Source organism: Xiphophorus maculatus, chromosome 19 (genome assembly GCF_002775205.1).
Source record: "Xiphophorus maculatus strain JP 163 A chromosome 19, X_maculatus-5.0-male, whole genome shotgun sequence".
In the NCBI taxonomy this organism is placed as follows: Eukaryota; Metazoa; Chordata; class Actinopteri; order Cyprinodontiformes; family Poeciliidae; genus Xiphophorus; species Xiphophorus maculatus.
The window spans coordinates 13225852-13242801 of record NC_036461.1 but is presented as its reverse complement, the minus strand read 5'-3'; the positions used below and the strand labels follow the sequence as shown (position 1 = coordinate 13242801).

The window sequence follows — 16950 nt, the reverse complement described above, 5'->3', positions numbered from 1 at the left end:
CTGACCGAAATAAAAAATATGTGGCATTGATCATTGACCAGAGTTACTCTTTGCACTTTTCCCGACAATTCCTTCATGTGTGTCAAGTTTGTTCTTATTTGTGAATAAATTGGTCCGAAATCAGATGATTTTCTTCTTGTTTTTGCTTTCTTGTATAATTAATGTTCTCTAATGGAGGGGTTGTAAATAATTTAGGCAAAATCTATTTACGGTTGTATTCTTGGTCTTTTTATATTTTTCTATCAGAGTGTCATTGTTCTTTTTACCAAATAAATACATACAAATCTAAAAAATGTGGTTTCTTTGTAAGCCTATTATAAACCAATGTGAAACTAAGAGCAGTTTAATTTGCCAGAACTTTCTCATATTTCAGTACAATGAAAAAATAATGTAAAAGTGCTCCTTTTTCCCTCTCACATTTATTGCAGACAGTGGTTATGGCAAAATTATAACCATTATGTTTTTCTGACATTATGTAAGTTTGAATCAACCAAGTACATTGTGATAATTTAAGACGAGCATCAGTAGTGCTTTAGGAAGGTCGTCCTCTAAGAGATGGAAAAATTAAGTCTCCAATTACCCTAAATAGTTTATGGTAATTGGTATTTCTATGGTAGACTTTGAGAAATTGCATAGTATTTGTTTGTTTTAATTAAATTTCTCAGGTATTTAAAAACGTGACACTGAAATATATAAAATTAGGCAATTCTTTGTTCAAATGTTACGTCTTGTTGGGCATTTTAAATCAGTTGCATTGGAACAGAAATGCAAGCAAAACTGGAATGTGTTAGGACACAGTTTTGGTCTGCAGATAAAACTTTAAGAGCTCAAATATTAGGCACACTTTGATTCAAAGACTTTACTTTAATGGTAATTAGCAAGATATTTCCTTCGTTACAATGCTACAACATCCAGACTTAGATATTTACAGAACATCAGACAAAGTTTTAGAGTCACACTTGTGGGGTAGCTCTCTTTCTCACAGAAGGATGCGGTATTTAAGAGCTCGGGGAACCCTGTTGATGACCAGGCGCCCATCATAGCTAAGCGATGCAAACAGCCATGGGTCAGCCGACGACCACTCTGCTGCGTATACACTGTCCTCATGCTCCTCGTAGGTGGACACCACGCTGTCTTTTAGGGGCTCCTTACTCCTGCAGTACAAAAACACATTACAGAAATATCTAAGACACTGAAAAGGAGTGCTTCATGATTTGCTATCTGTCAAAGTAGAATTCTGTAGATTGAGTTTGTGAAAATGTCTCGAGTATTAAATGGTATTCATAAAATCAAGTCTCAACAGCACCATTAGCAAGGGGAAGAACAGCAAATTTACTATTTTATTTTATTCCCTTTATTTCCACAAAACTTTCAGAAGTTAAATTGAACTATCAAACATTAAATTTGGGTATTAAATTATGAGTAATATAATAAAAAATCTGCCAACCAATAACGTGTTAGAGTGCTTACACATTTCTGCTGCTGCTACAATACTGAGACAATAAATAACAATTCAAGAATATGATCCAGTATCACTGCCAGCTCAAATTCCCCTCAAACCCCCGGGCTGTAAGCGTTCCTGAGGGGAAAACAATGATTTAAACATTTGGATTTATTTTACACATTTACGTTTTTACTCTGACAGTAGCTGCTCCCTCTGGATGGTGGCCTAAAATAAAATCGCTCTTAAATGTGTCACTTGTATACATTTAGTGAGAAAGAACAGAAAGAGAGAGCACAAGTGGGAGCTCTTGAGTGATCCTAACAAATACTGGGCTTGGTCTCAGTTACACCAGGGATTGAGAGCTTTTAGGGATAATGTGGCTGCACAGTTTAACCACCGACAAACTGCCATAGATCACACGGCTGGGGTCACATATTTAGGAATCTTTAAGTGAAAACTTGTAATTGAAAATTTGTTTAAAGGAGCCGTAATAATAATAATAAAAAAAAAACAGCCTTGGGCTAGTATATAAAATCAAAGTTTTATAAGTTAAAAGGAACAAGGCAGTTTTTCATTTTATCCAACGAGGAGGACTTGCTTTGATAAAAGTGATGAAAATACTTATTTTTTAAAGATAATTCCCTGCCCCTCTCCACTATTTCTCTCTAAGTGTCCTCTCTTTCTCCCTCTTTTCTCACCAGAGTACAAACTTCTGGTTTTCAGACTTCTTGTGATTTTTATATGAGGTCAAATATCCAGAACAACTACAAATGAGCAACTCCCTTCAAGTAGATTTACCTAAAATTTACAAGAAAAAGATATTACACTTTCTGATTACAATTGATTGTGATGAAATCTTAAATTAGCTTATCGCACTGAATCCTACAAAAGGATTCTTCTTTTTTTTTCCTTTAAAAAAAATCTTTATCCCAGATGTTCTGGCTGCAGGTGGTGGATTGGACGCTGTGTTAAGGTACTGTTGAGTAGGACACATGGACAGTAGGTCAACAACAGCTACAGAGAAAGGGTTAAAAGTAAAACTGAGTGCTGGTAATTAGGAAGAAGAGTTGATAATTGTGGATGAGAGTTGGCCATTGAGTGTAAGAGCTGGTAGTTATGGCTGAGAGGGGGACCATAATGGATGTTAGACTGCAGCAAATTTGGACAGCAGTGAACAGTAACAATTACAGAGGATTTTCCTGACTTTTTCAAATCAACTCTGCTAACTCTACAGCGATAAAAAAAAAAAGTCTCCTGAATTGTTTTGACAGTAACACATTTTTAATATTTTCCTTTTTATCACTGAGAGTTTCAAAGTGTTGTGAGACAGAGGGGTTCTGGCTGTCAGCTTTAATCTTAGGAGGACCATTATCAAAGGAAAAAGTTCAAATATACACTGAATATTTCCTTACAGTCTTGAGTATCTCAGTTTGTTTCATTAGACCCTTTGCACAACTAAAGACAGAAAAGCAGAGAAAATATTTTTCTTAATCCTGATGAAGACTTGTGTCTGTGCAATAACTACCCTTCTACCCTTTGGGAAGGATTAAAGCAGATCAGACCCAAAAGGTTAAACCTCTCGATTGTCAGCCCCAAAATGTTCACTTGTTACCCAATAGGTCCATGAGGACCTCGGTGTCCTCATGAGAATTAAGGAAACCAACCAGAAAGAAAAAAACCCCACAAAAAACAACTGTTAGCTTAAGACAAACAAGCCAAAAAAAAAAAAACTGAGAAAGAAACTTAGTACACCGGATGATTTCAGTGACTTGTAAAAGCACATCTTTTTGTGCTTTTATATTTGACATGACTATCTGCCTTTCACAATGTAGAGGAAATTGTGGGGTTCCTCTTAGTTACCCCCCCCCAAAGCTCCAGATCAGCATTTTGATCAAGTTGAGACCTGGAGATTGACCAGAGCCTTGCAACATCTGTTATACTTCTACAGCTGTGGCTACAATCTACTAGATGATTCTGGATCACATGAGTAAGCATTCTAATAAAACGGTTGTCAGAAAAATATAGGAAGACCAATCGCTTCAGGCATCAAAGAAATAATGCCAGTCAGAACCAGAGCACAAACTGCAACATCTACTAGAATACTTAGATAGTTTAAGCGGTTCAAACTATTTTGTCGTAAGTAGTCTGCTGATACTCTGGTGAATCACAGGTTCAACACAAAGTGCATTTAAAATCACTCAGTAGGGTGCCGGTTTAAGTCTCAAAGAAACTTATTTTCACTACGTTCCTCCTATCTGGATACAATATAATTTTTTATTTTTGTTTCATAAACTTGACTTCTAGCTGGAGACTTAACTATAATTATCTTTGTCTATATCTATGCTACAAAGTGATGCACAAATATGGCATTATGAAAATAATCTCATAAATTTGGTAGCATTCCTCTGCTCCTTCTTTTCCTTTCATCCATTTTTACATATTTCTTGGTCTTGGAAATTCATATTAATATAACCATTGTGAGCTACAATACTGAATAGAACTAAAAAGGAAATGTAAAAATGATGGTATTTGCTGACTGCTTAAATATAATTTGATTTCATCAGCTTTTAATCTGATAATGGTGCCCAGCACATCAACAAGTCTACCAATAAAGGAAAGGTTACGGCTTCCTTCAAAAAGGCTCATTTTGAGTGTCAGATGTTATTAATTCATTGATGTCACTCAATTTCTTTCATTTCTGTTACTTAAGTTTACTTTAATAAGCTTCTTATTAAAAATAAAATCCCATGTTCCTTCCTTCTAAAAACCCACCAACCACCAGCATAAACCAGGCTGCTCAGGAAAGGTGCCGCTGCTAATGAGTTGTTAAAACTCCCAGAATTGTTCTTACTTGTCCTCCTGGTGGTTGTCCTCCCCCTCGCTGAGCTCCTCATCGTCCACCAAGTGTCCGAATGGCTCAGAGGAGATGGACACCATATTGGAGAGGATGAGACGGCTGTCGCTGCTGGCTGTCAACACCAGCTGGTCGTGGCTGTGGTTGTAGCGGACGCTCCACACCCTGGGACACACATTATTCATTCAGAGTTAGACGGCGCCGCAATGTGGGGAGCACTTTTTCTTTTTACATTTATGCATATGACGAAAATGATTGTGAAGAAAGCCGTGTGTGGGTGAAGAGCCCCGCAGCAAGCTCTGGATGCTGAGATAGTTTGTTGACGGTATGTATGAGCAGACCGCACATGCACACTCTCAGCCACCCACACACATCATGCAGAAAATTTAGTGCTCTCACGCAGGCGTTAAAATAGCTCTGTTTGAGTATTTAGATGCCAGTAATAAGGATTTGGAAGCCTGCAGTCTATATTTGAGCTCAGTTCACATGTTCTGATGATCATAATGAAAAACTCCATAATCCTTACTTTATTTCTTTCTCAATTTCCTCATCTCCCTTCCATAACTCTCTCCATTTTGTCCCTTCGTTCCCTTAGTTGCTTCCCTTTTTTCCTCTTTTTTTGTGCACTCGATCTTTGTGTGTTTGTGTGCCTTTGTGAGCCCGAGGCGCAGCTCAGAGTGCGGTCCCAGTTCCCTCACAGGGAGGGATTGAGGGATAACCGAGGCTGTTGACAGAAAAATCAGCCTCGGCCACGCCGTTCCCTGCGCTCTGCTAATCCGCTTCCCTGCTAAAAAATAGTCCCTAATACCCCCAGCAGCCCCGAGGCCATATCCTGGCTGCGCTCCGACAAATGAGCGCGCACGACAAACACCCACACATAAACGCAGCGCACAGAAGAAGATGGGTGCTCATACAGGCGAATACAAATGAGAATGTGCTTTATAGAAATGTGGGGAGGGAAGGCACACAAACGCATGTGGCCACACAGATAAAAAGAGAGCTCTGCAAAAACACAGATTAGATGATAGTGAACACACACACACGTCACCTATCTCCCATCAGAAGACATCCCATCTGCTGCAATCTACAGTTATGGATATGTTTGCCGAGCCTGCCTCTCTTTCAGAGATAACGTCTGCTCCTGTGCGGGTGTGTGCACGTCGACAAAGTGTGTGGCTGCTCCGCTGTTGGGGTGTGTGGGTGTGTGCGCTGCAGCTGGATCCCAGTTTGGCTCATGCTGATCATCTATTCAGCTCACAGAAGAGACGGAGCGTGTCTCCTACACCGACACATCTGCAGTCGGCTGTTCAGCTTAGAGCGACGCCTGAAGCCTCAGTAGAAGACAACCCGGGGCTCGACTCACCTCCACTCCTCAATAACCAAAGGACTGGCAGTGGATTTAATTAGTAATGAGTTTATTACTGCCTTTTATTACATCAAGAGAAGTCAGGGTATTTCATTAGTTATGAGATAAAGCAATTAATGTAACAGGAAACCAATCACAAGTCCAGCAAATGAGTTATCTTATTTATTGCTATTGTGGGTGTGCTTTGCTCAACATGCCTGAGTATCTGTCCTCCACACTGTCGATCTTACTTCTGCTTCTTATGCAGTCACTGTTTCCCAAATCAAAATGTTACATTTACCCGAAGATTAATCGCTATTTGCTTTAGGAATGAATGCAATTTTAAAGTGAATATTTTGTAAACTTTATTTAAAAAAAAAAAGATGGCCGAGAACAACACATAAAAAGAAACCCTGTTTTAGTTACATTTTTATGAACTGAATCACAAGGTGAGCACAGAATGACGGCAGCTGGTTTCCTCTCCATAGAAGCTACACCTGGTGTTCTGTTTGGCTGTGATACCTTCCTGGAGGGCAGCGCCGGCTGAAATAATGCCACCAACTAAGCATTCTCTCTATTTTGCTATTAACTTTTTGCTTTTTTTAATAACATATAAAGTACTCCTTAATCAGTTCTCCTGTTTCTTTTTTGTGCATTCTGCTCTGTCTTCTCAAACTCCCAGTCGGTCGTAGCAGATGGCCGCTTGTACTGAGCCAGGTTATGCTGGAGGTTTCTTCTTATTAAGGGGGCGTTTTATTTTTGTCTCCACTGTCACTACATGTATTCTCAAAATGTGGGATTGGTGTAAACAGCACAAGCAAGAGACTGTCTGTTTTCAATACATGTCCATCCAGGAGGAGTAAATGCTGCAAGTCAATGACTTGATGCAATCTGCTGGGTTTCCTTAGATAGAAAACTTCTTAAACTAATTTGAATAATGAACTGATATAAGTGTACCTTTTGATAACCAGGATCAATTGGAATGCATGTGTGACTGAATTAAAATAACTTGTTCATTTTCTTTATGTTGTTGCTACAGAAATAAAATGAGTTGAACTTCATTTCTTAGGGGTAAGTAGATTGCACCTAAACCATTGCATATCAGTTTATTTTTCTTTGTCGTAAGGAATTATTCTGAATTATAAAGATAAACGCATATAAAAACGCTCAGGTTTAACATATCATTTTAATGTGTATCATTTTTAATACTGATAGTACCATATCCATTTATTTTTGTTCCAATTCAGTATGGGTCAGTTTACTCTGATAAAATATGATCCATTAGAACCCATGATCAAGCCAAAACAACTAAATGAGCTCCTGCTTGTAGATATTTATTGTGGTCATAAAACCCAATTTCCTTAAAATGTATAGAAATAGCAATGGAAAACTGACCTGCACCCCACTTTAAGGAATGCCGCTGAAAGTGAAATACACCTCCATTAAGGATACAATGTTTCTGCAAGACTCTGAATCTCTTGTCAAGAAAAGACAACATAGATGAAAAACATCCATAATAATTTATATAAGAATACTAAAGATCAGAGCATATACAGTTAAATTCCAACTCTTAATTTAAAAAGGTAATGAATTTGCCTGTGTGCATCGTTGACTTACAAAGCAACTTTCGACCAATATGGGAATTAATTATCTCCCTTTCAAGGACCTCCAAGGATTTCCACTTGTGGTCTACCCACCAGTGTGAGTGCTCCTCCAAGACTTTCACAGGCTCTTGGACATTACGGACGTCCCAGAACTTGACCTTGCAGTCGTCTCCGCAACTGGCCAGGTAGTACTGCCGGTTGGGATTGAAGTCCAGGTCACGCACCAGCTGACCATGGGCATTTTCTATGCAGTAGATCTGACTGGATAAAAGAAGATCAAAAAAAGAAGTGATTAGAATTGAGGCAGAAGATGCAAGGCATGAAAAAAAAGATGAAGAAGTGAAGCACAAAGCGGAACTGGCACAGAGAGAGAAGACGATATAAACGAACAACAAACAAGTGAAAGCATTCCTTAGGTTAATCAAAGCTTTTCTGTGTCTGTCTGTTCAGTGAAGGCCAGACACAAAAATGAAGCTGACGCTGGGCAGAGGTAAATGATGAAGGCAAGTCTCATAAGTGAACAGCCTTGAGTTTCAGACACAGTGAAGCTGACAGAGTGACATGATAAGGAAAAGATGTTCTGCTTAATGGGGTTCTATTTATCTCTCCGAGTCCTACTGTTATCTCCCTGTAAGTTTCTCAGATATTCTTTCTCTGAATATTCTACTATGTATTTGGCTCTCTCATCTTCCATTGCATCTCTAAGTACGCTGTTTGTTTCAAGAGCTGCAACAAGTGCATATGAATGACTATTAATCTTAAAATCTGCACTGATAAAAGTTTTTTTTTTATTAACCACAGGACTATTGGAGAAAACAGAAGAGACCAAAGTGGAGATGCTTGGCTTTAATGTACACCACCATGTGTGGTGGACACCAAAAAGTGCAAATCAACACAAACGCTTCATACTAGCAGTCAAGCCTGGTGGTGGTGTTGTAATAATTTGGAGTCACAGTTGTAAAACAATTATTTTACATTGATCTAAGGGAGTTTTGTTTGTTCCAAATTTGTGGTGCATAGATGCTGAAAGCTGCTTCTCCTCGTTTGGTTCTGGTTCTGGGGATGCAGAGCAGATCAGAACCAGAAGACCTGAGAGGTCTGGAAGGTTGATACAATAACAGCAGATCTTTAATGTATTGTGGTGCTAAGCGGTTCTGTGATTTATAAACTAACAACAGTATTTTAAAGTCTATTCTTTGAGCTACAGAGAGCCAGTGTAGGGACTTTAAAACTGGTGTTATGTGCTCTATCTTCCTGGTTTTAGTGAGAACACAAGCAGCAGCATTCTGGATCAGCTGCAGCTGTTTGATTGATTTATTGGACATACCTGTGGAGACACTGTTGCAATAATCAATATGACTGAAGATGAACGCATGGATGAGTTTCTCTAGATCTGGCTGAGACATTAGTCCTTTAATCCTGGAAATGTTCTTCAGGTGATAGAAGGCCGACTTTGTAACTGTCTTTATGTGGCTCTGGAGGTTCAGGTCAGAGTCCATCACTACTCCTAGGTTTCCGGCCTGATCGCTGGTTTTTAGTTGTAATAACTGAAGCTGTGCATTGACTCTAGTTAAAAGTGATTCTAAAACCCATTTGAATCATGAAATTAGTTTTTATACAGAACCTTTACAATTTTGGTTTTGTTTTTATGTAATAAATAATGCAAAATGCTAAATTGGATTTACAATAAATTAAATGGATCTAATGAGGCAAAACACAATCTCCCCTGAATTTAACTTTAATAAAACTGAAAGTGACTTGGACTGCATATTACTTTGAATTTCCCAACAGATCCAAACTTTTTATGAAATGGGATTAGAAGTTTATATGACCTACTCCGATGAAGATGAATGGCATATAAGGTGGCTGGGATTTGCTGACATTATCTGTAGATTTGTGTATAAAAATCTGTTTACATCAATTTCTTTATTAACCATGTCATTTTTATGATTTCATCTGTTAATTTTCTTCTCATTGTGAAAAAAGTCACAACAGTGTTTCTGCAAAGATCTGTACATATGCAGAGCATCTCCTGTCTGCATAATTAAAATCATTGCAGCTTTTAAAAATGCTCTAAAGTTTTGAAGTTCGGCGACAGTAAATGGAGGTTTGGCACTCTGTAATGGATGGCAGCAAAGTACCATCCATCAAAAGCTGCAGAGACAAACATGGGGACTGCTGACGAGCCAGGAATAAAGAGCTGTAAGGTGTTTTTAAGCTTTTAAATGTACTCTGGTATTAGAAGTTGTCTCTCTGCTTTGTTTTTGGATTTTGGTGTATGTTTGACTACTATGCGGCCTGTCTATGTTAACCTGAAGACTAATCTTCCTTCTTCTTGTTTTATTCCGATTTCATTGCATAGATAATTTAACAGCTAAAAAGATAAAATTCAGACAATAAAAATTCTTAAATAATGCATAGTAAGTACACAATAATAATAATATCCAAAATTCTGAAAACTTTATTTGTAAATGTATAAATATATTTAGATTGGAGGGGGCATTTTCTACACTTTATACCTCAAATGCAAAACTTTATCACTTTATTTTGTGGGGTTCAAAACTGAGAAAGTTTTTTATTTTTCCAAAATAAAATAAATAAATAAATAGTAAATAATGAAAAAATAATAAGGCAATAAATGTAACCCCCACAAAAAGGTGTAATTAATAGCAACCCTAATGTCTGGTGTTCAGACACCAATAAAATACTAAGCAGCTCAGCCACACATTGTGTTCAGAAGTATTTCTAAAGAAAGGGGAAAAAAAGACATAAGGCTCTTTTGTCAAATTCTTATCAGTATGAATCTGATCTACAGTCTTTTGAACAGCCTAAGTTCCAGACATGATCTCTCTCTAAGCCCAAAGAATAACGTGTGCTTCCAGTTGAGTTTTCCTTGTTATCTGACGTTTTTTATCTAACAGGCAAACAGTGAAGCAATGGTCCAGGAGCACAGCCAGCATGAACACACTCATATTTAAATACACACAGTCCCTGAAAACCCCTGAGTCTTCCTGACCTAAATGAAGCCCAGCGGCCTGCCTCAGGTCATTCTCTTATACCTCCCTTATTTTAATGAGATTTTTAATTAGCATGTTAATTGCCTAACGCAATCAGCAGGGTGACTAGCTTGCTGGCTAGCGACTGCTGGCACCCAACTGGGCCATAACACTGAGGCTTTCCACTCTGCCGAGCAAAACCATGCAGAGCTTTGCTGTTCAAGGCTAGCCTGCAGAGGAAATGGTGTTAAAGAAAACAAGCAGCGATTTTTCTACACACTCACGCTGCCTTTATGGTGAAGGCAGAGTTCCAGATCTAATTAACTCGCAGTTTGTTCTTTTCTCTGACCAACAGTTTTTGCTGTTCTTGCTTTCTTCTGCTGTTCTGAAAAAAAAAAAGCTTCGGGAGATAACAAAGACCATGAACCAATGTAAAACTAAAGTCACATATGAGTTATAGTATGTACAGAGCCTTGAAAAAGCATCTACAAACTACAAATCAGTTGGGGAATTAATGAAAACTTGATCAGTTTGTATCACATATACAACAACAAAAAATTATGTTGCACACACCGGCTGGTTTGCATATAAAATTAGTGACACTGAGCATGCTGACAGTAGAATCTAAAGATTTTCACTCTACTTGTCTTGAGCTATATTTTCAGGGAAAAATATTGCTCAAATTGGGAGGTATTACCTTCAGCTTTCCGGTACCTTTCTAGTGTGATCAACTTCCACTTCACAAATTCAAGACTGGCTAGAATAGTTTTGTTAATCTAGCTCCACCAACTTGCCAAATTATTGTCATTTGCCATTTCTCATTACATTCCACAGTTAAAGGCTGATCGCTGCCCTCCTTATTCTGCTTTTATCTGATATTTTCTATCAAAATTCACCTTATCCATTTATACATATATGATCTGATGTTAATTACACCAGTTTGTCTTGTACCAATTTGCTACTTGCTTAGCTTCAGCAAAGGTAATAAGGGCATGCTTTAATTTCTTGGTTGCTTAGGTGATGCGTTTGTCCCTAGGTAACTGTAACGTCCCTTTGATGAAAAACTCTGAGGGCCAGAATATTGTTCAAAAATAATATCAGTACTTGACAACGGCATTTAAAATATTGACTGAGTTGGAATAGACTCACTGCATTCCTTCTCAGCAACAGTAGACAATTGCCAGAATTGTGTTGAATGTATTTGTAAAGAAAGTATTTTTTTATACACAAACGGCTGAGTGCTTTTTCACAGATTTTAAATCTGCTGTGATTGAACCTTAAAGGATCATGTTGAACTGGACACAACCTGCTTGTAGACTATTCCTTACTACGGTCCTGTTTTACTTGCATGGGCCTGTATCACAAAGGGGCATTTGTTTAGAGAACTGCAAAATGTCCCACCTCTCAATCAATCAATGCTCTTAGAAAATGAAATGAAATAAATAAATCAATCAATCAATCAATCAATCAATCAACAGCAGTGCTCAAGTTAAATTTTTACTACTTACTTTCACCCCAAAAGTAAAAACATAAATAAATAAATTCTGCCCATGATTTAGCACATCAAATCTTAACTACAGCAAGTATATTACTTTACATGTTCTTAAGGATGGAATTCGCATTGATAAGAAAAAAGACGGGACATATAAATATTTCAAAGTTGCTTCTATCAAATAGCAGCATTCTGATCTGAGTCGACTTGAAACTTTTAGTGAACTTCAATTTCACTCAAAATAGCAATTTCCTGTGTAATTTTGAGCTGGGGCCCCATGATTTATTTAAACTGAGCCCCCAACCCCCACCCCTACTCTCTGGCGTGTGGCTCAGAGGTAAAAGGCGTGACCTCGGGCTGTAGGGTGGCTGGTGTTCAGCCCGGCCCGCTGTGGAATGGGACGCAGCCGCCGCGTGAAAAGGAAATGGAGCAGGAAATTGGGTTAGTTTCGCTCGTTCCCCCTTCTTGTGTCTCTGAGCAATCCCCCTCCAAACATGCACGCTCACACAGTCATTCAGAAACACGCATAAACTCCCTTGGCCCTGGCTAATAGTGGAGAGACCTGGGACCTTATATATGTGTGCCAGTGTGTGTTTACGTTTGTTTGAGTGCAGAGGATTAGAGTTGTGGTCGGCCTAAGCCACCAAACACTCAATCTAAAGTCATCCAGCCAGCTAGAGAGTGTGTGATGGGGGACTGATGAGGGGACAGGGGACCTATTACACACACTGTTGGGCGCAAGCAGATAAAAATATATATATAAAATAGGGAAAACACACATCCTCGCATACTGTTCCTGTGTGTAAATAGAGAAGATGATAAAGGTGTGCACACAGGAAACTACAAAGGCAGACAGGGAAGCACACATTTGGCCATCACACACAACCTCCTAACTTAGTCTGGGTGATAAATCTCTCCACTGAGGGAATCGACTGGAACACAGATGCTTGTGGTAGCACACAAAATCTCTCACTCTCTTTCTCTCTCTCACACACACACACTCCTCTGTTTCTATGACAACTATGGGGGGTGGGGAGCATGAGAAAAGAAGAATTGAAAGAGGTGGGCAATCATTTCATCGCTGATCAAAATTAAAGCCTGGCTTTGAGATGGAGCCAGCAGTGAAAGATGGATGTAAAAACAGGTTGAAGGAGGGAAGGCAAGATAGGGAGAGTCTGCCCATTAAAGAGAGATATCAATATATCAAACAGAATATGCTGTAAAAAAGTCCTAGATTGCTACTCATTTTATTAAATTTTATGAACAAGAATCTAAACTTGGTCATCACTGGCCATGTTTTTAATGACAGATCACACAGAAAATGAACTTTTTTTGGAACGTGACTAATTTTTCACTCATTTTCAATTCGGTTCCTGTAACCTTACTATGTAGAGAGCAATGTTTTCTTTGGCTTCTTCACCAAATCACTTAATATTGTGATTTCATGAGACAGACTTACACGAGCTAGAGCTACACCTGCACCTTTTTATTAAACGTTGCCCATAGAGACACATATTTACCCAGTTTTAGGCTCAGCCAAATTGGATCCAGAGCATAATCAATTTTCAAGTATTGCCACAAATTCTCAGTTTTAGTATTACACCTGGACATTAACTCAGCCATACTAATGCATGAGTTAACCTCAATTTAACCATTCCATCGCAGAAATGGCTATATGTTTAGGGTCAAGTCATGCATGGCATATTTCAGCAACAAGGCAATTCAAAGTGCTTTACATCATAAAAGCATCATACAATCGCCAATCGTGAAACAAACAATAAACATTAAATTTTGTCAAATGTCATAAAAACCATCAATATACATCAAATATGTCAATTAAAGGCAACTGTAAACAAGCTCTAGCTTTAATTTCAAGCAACTCAGTGTTTCAACTAGAACATAATGAAGATAAACATTTGTCTTTTGAAGCCTCTATGCTTTCTTACAGCTGCCATAGATGTAGCAACATCTCAACATATCAATTTTCCCTGTCCTTAATTTGTCAAATGCATTCCCACATCATGATACTGAGACCACTGTGGTTAACCACAGAGTGTTCTCAAGATTGATGGTGTTTAAATATTTGTTTTCTGTAGGCCAAAATGTATATTTTTGATCTCATTTACTTCAGTTGTTAGCTTAGTCCTGAAAATAAGGCTTTGTACGGAACAAAGCCATTGTTTTTAAACAATGGCTTTGTTCTTGTTACTCTTTCATAAAGGCAACATTTGTTGAGTATTTGACTGATAGCTTTTCCGTTAATGAAGCAGTATTATGAGTTCCTCAGCTCCTAAGTAGCTTGTATAATAGGCTCAGTAGATGCACGGTTCCACCAGGTATTTGCTAATTTTTTTTTTTCCAAGGAGTTTTTGAGGCGCTAGTGGCTCGTATTTTTCAACAGTAGGCAGACAGGAAGGAGGGTGAGGAGAGGGGGGAAGACATGCGGCAAAGGTCGTCGGGACCAGGAGTCGAACCTGCGACGTCCGCGTCGAGGACTAAGGCCTCCAAACGTGGGGCGTGCTAACCCCCTGTGCCACCACAGCACGTCCGCCGCTGGCTAGTAAGAGCTGATTGAGGGAGTCAGGAGGGAGGGGGCTGCTCTTGGATACACTGACTTGTCTGCTGTTGCATTTGGTCTCCATGATTTCCAGAATACCCACAGAATCTGATCCACTTGAGAGAATTACAAAAACAAAGTCTGGCTGCTTCAAAACAAAGATAAATAAATTGGGGACAGCTCAAAATCATTGTACAGTACTTTACAAGTACTTAGAGTAAGGTTTTCTGAAAAATTAATCACCGTAAATTTCCAAGACAATCTAAACCATCTTTGCCACCATGTATGGTCTTTGATTTAGAATATCTGTATGCAAAATGCTTAGTAGGCGGTGTTTCTTTAAGCCTTTTGGATTAACTGTAAGGTTACCTGCCGCAATCGGCAAATCTTGTGTCTGGCTAATTATCTCACAGTACTGCAGGCGTTTGTTTTCCTTTCAAGGACAACAACAGACGATCATTAACTAGTTAGATAAAGGAGAAAAAAAGTACAAGCTCAGTTCTGCTTGTGATTTATTTTACTTTTAAAATTTTTTATGAAGACTAACCAGTTTGAAACTGGAACAGAGGGATGCTTTGAGGTGTGTTGTGGGCGGCTCTGCCTCTCATGTAACTTTGTGGAATCAGTATGACATGTGGTAAGGTATCCATGGAAACAGTAATCACAGTGCACATGGACATATTGAGCTTTCAATCATTATTTTTTCCTCCGTTTACACCAGCAGTTTTGAATGAAATTGGCTACATTGGACTCAAAATGGATCCAAATCCATTTTGGATTCATCAAACCACATCATGTTAATATTTATTATTGTGCGTGTCTGGTCATATATGTCATCACTTTCAAATTAGCCACCAATAAACAACAACCACCATTTAATTTTTAGTAAATTTCTTATTAGACAACCAAAGTGATAGAGTATATAATAATATTGCATCCTCTAGTGATTTGACATTCAGGCTGCAAGAAGGCATGGTGACAAACATTCCCAGTCAAATAAACTATCCCACAAGGAACATTATGGCCACTTACTGGACTGGAGTTTATGAATGTTCACAGATTAGGCAAAAAGGCAGTCTTAAAGGCAGACAGAAATTGGGCCAAAGACAGAGTGCTTTTTCCGACACTGCCGGAAGAAGCAGAGTGTGATGCATATGATGTGATAATATGCATCACATCATTGCAATAATATGTTTCCCTTTTCGTCGTTTGCAATTGTTCTTAGGAGTGTTGGACTGAAAAATAGTTTGCATGAGAAGCTCAGTAGACTGGGTGTTTGTTCATTGCTGCTGCCACTAGTCTGTAGGGAGCTTAGCATGAGCAAGTGTTTAGGCACCACCCGAATGGTTGCCATGGGAGATTCAAGGATTTCTCAAACATGAATGAAAAAATCAAAGCAACACTCCAAGTATGTTTCTGATGAAGGAATAACATTATAATATGAAATACAGCTAAAAAAAAATACAACCGCATTTATAATTTAAAATGAGGGGAAATTTTGACAGAGGTGCCCCAAAAACAGCATCAACCATGTGCACATCTTCATAGTTCAATATGCAGATGGTTACCTGAATCATGTGGAAGTCCTGCTTTCTGGCACAAAATGACATATGGCTGCTTTAAAAGATGTTTTTTAGTTTTTGTTCTTTAAAAAAATGACGGAAATGTTAACGTACAAACAGCAAGAAAAAAACTGCTGCTGTTTACAAAACAAATAATCCCTATTTTTCGTTTAATCAAGAATAAACTATTTTAAAATATTCCACTTAGCCATAACAGTAGGAAAATAAGCATAGAAAATACAACACAGCAATGTTGTGTTTATAAATCCATTTTACTTTAATTTCATTTAGTTATTTTAAGGTACTAAATGAAGTCTTGACCACACTGCTCTGAGAGAAGCAGTATGGTGCTGTGTCTTCTGAAAGGGAGCAGGGACATGAAAAGGTCACAGATGATCAGCTTGACATCAGCTGGGTTCAAAAGGTCGCCCTCAAATCAACAGTGGCATATGGAAATCTACAGTTCTAAACAAAACAGCTTATGTCTTCAGCATAATGACCTGGTTTAAATTTTGATATACGAGATTTTTAAAAGGAAGTTTGGTTGAATATCACAAAAGACAGTAGACAGTGTTTTCTGTCTGGAGTTTTAACGTCGCCTCCTTGTCTTTCCACCAACAGAAAGCTGGCGTTTAGCCTGGGCTGTGAGGGACCAACAGCATATCCATCAATCATTTCAGCCTCTTTTCTGCTCGATAGGCTTACAGTCTCTTTACACACACAAATGCACAGCAGAGGACAAGAGTAAAATCCATACTTCTCTGCAACATTGCTATGCTATTCAGTATGCATCGGGCTGCAGTGCATGGCAAGGCTGCAGGCTTGACAGCCATTACACAGCTCAGTGTGTCTGTGCGACTGCTTCATCCCCTCACTGCAAACTTGGGGTCTAAAAGGGAGCTCGGGAAAATGCGGTGAAATAGCACGCCAGCTACAAACTTCTCTGTCTGTTGCACAAGCACAGAAAGACAAAGAAATCTATTATTAATACTTATATGCTCAATTTATTTTCCAAACTTCTCTCCATTGAGACAATTTACATTTCTGAAAAAATAAGTAAGAGAGAAAGTAGAAATCGCCCCATTTGTGGATACTC

General features: G+C 38.5%; 1 protein-coding gene across 1 annotated transcript in view; it reads right to left on the bottom strand.

Moving 5' to 3' along the window:
* Window positions 1-844: 844 nt before the first annotated feature.
* eipr1 (EARP complex and GARP complex interacting protein 1) overlaps window positions 845-16950 on the bottom strand; it is a 49742-nt gene continuing 33636 nt past the window's right edge. The window contains exons 7-9 of the mRNA XM_005799125.3: window positions 7341-7508; window positions 4296-4463; window positions 845-1154 (exon numbers count right to left, since the gene is read on the bottom strand). Of these exons, the coding sequence (XP_005799182.1) occupies window positions 980-1154; window positions 4296-4463; window positions 7341-7508 (511 nt within the window). The 3' untranslated portion in view covers window positions 845-979. The remainder of the gene's footprint in view (window positions 1155-4295; window positions 4464-7340; window positions 7509-16950) is intronic.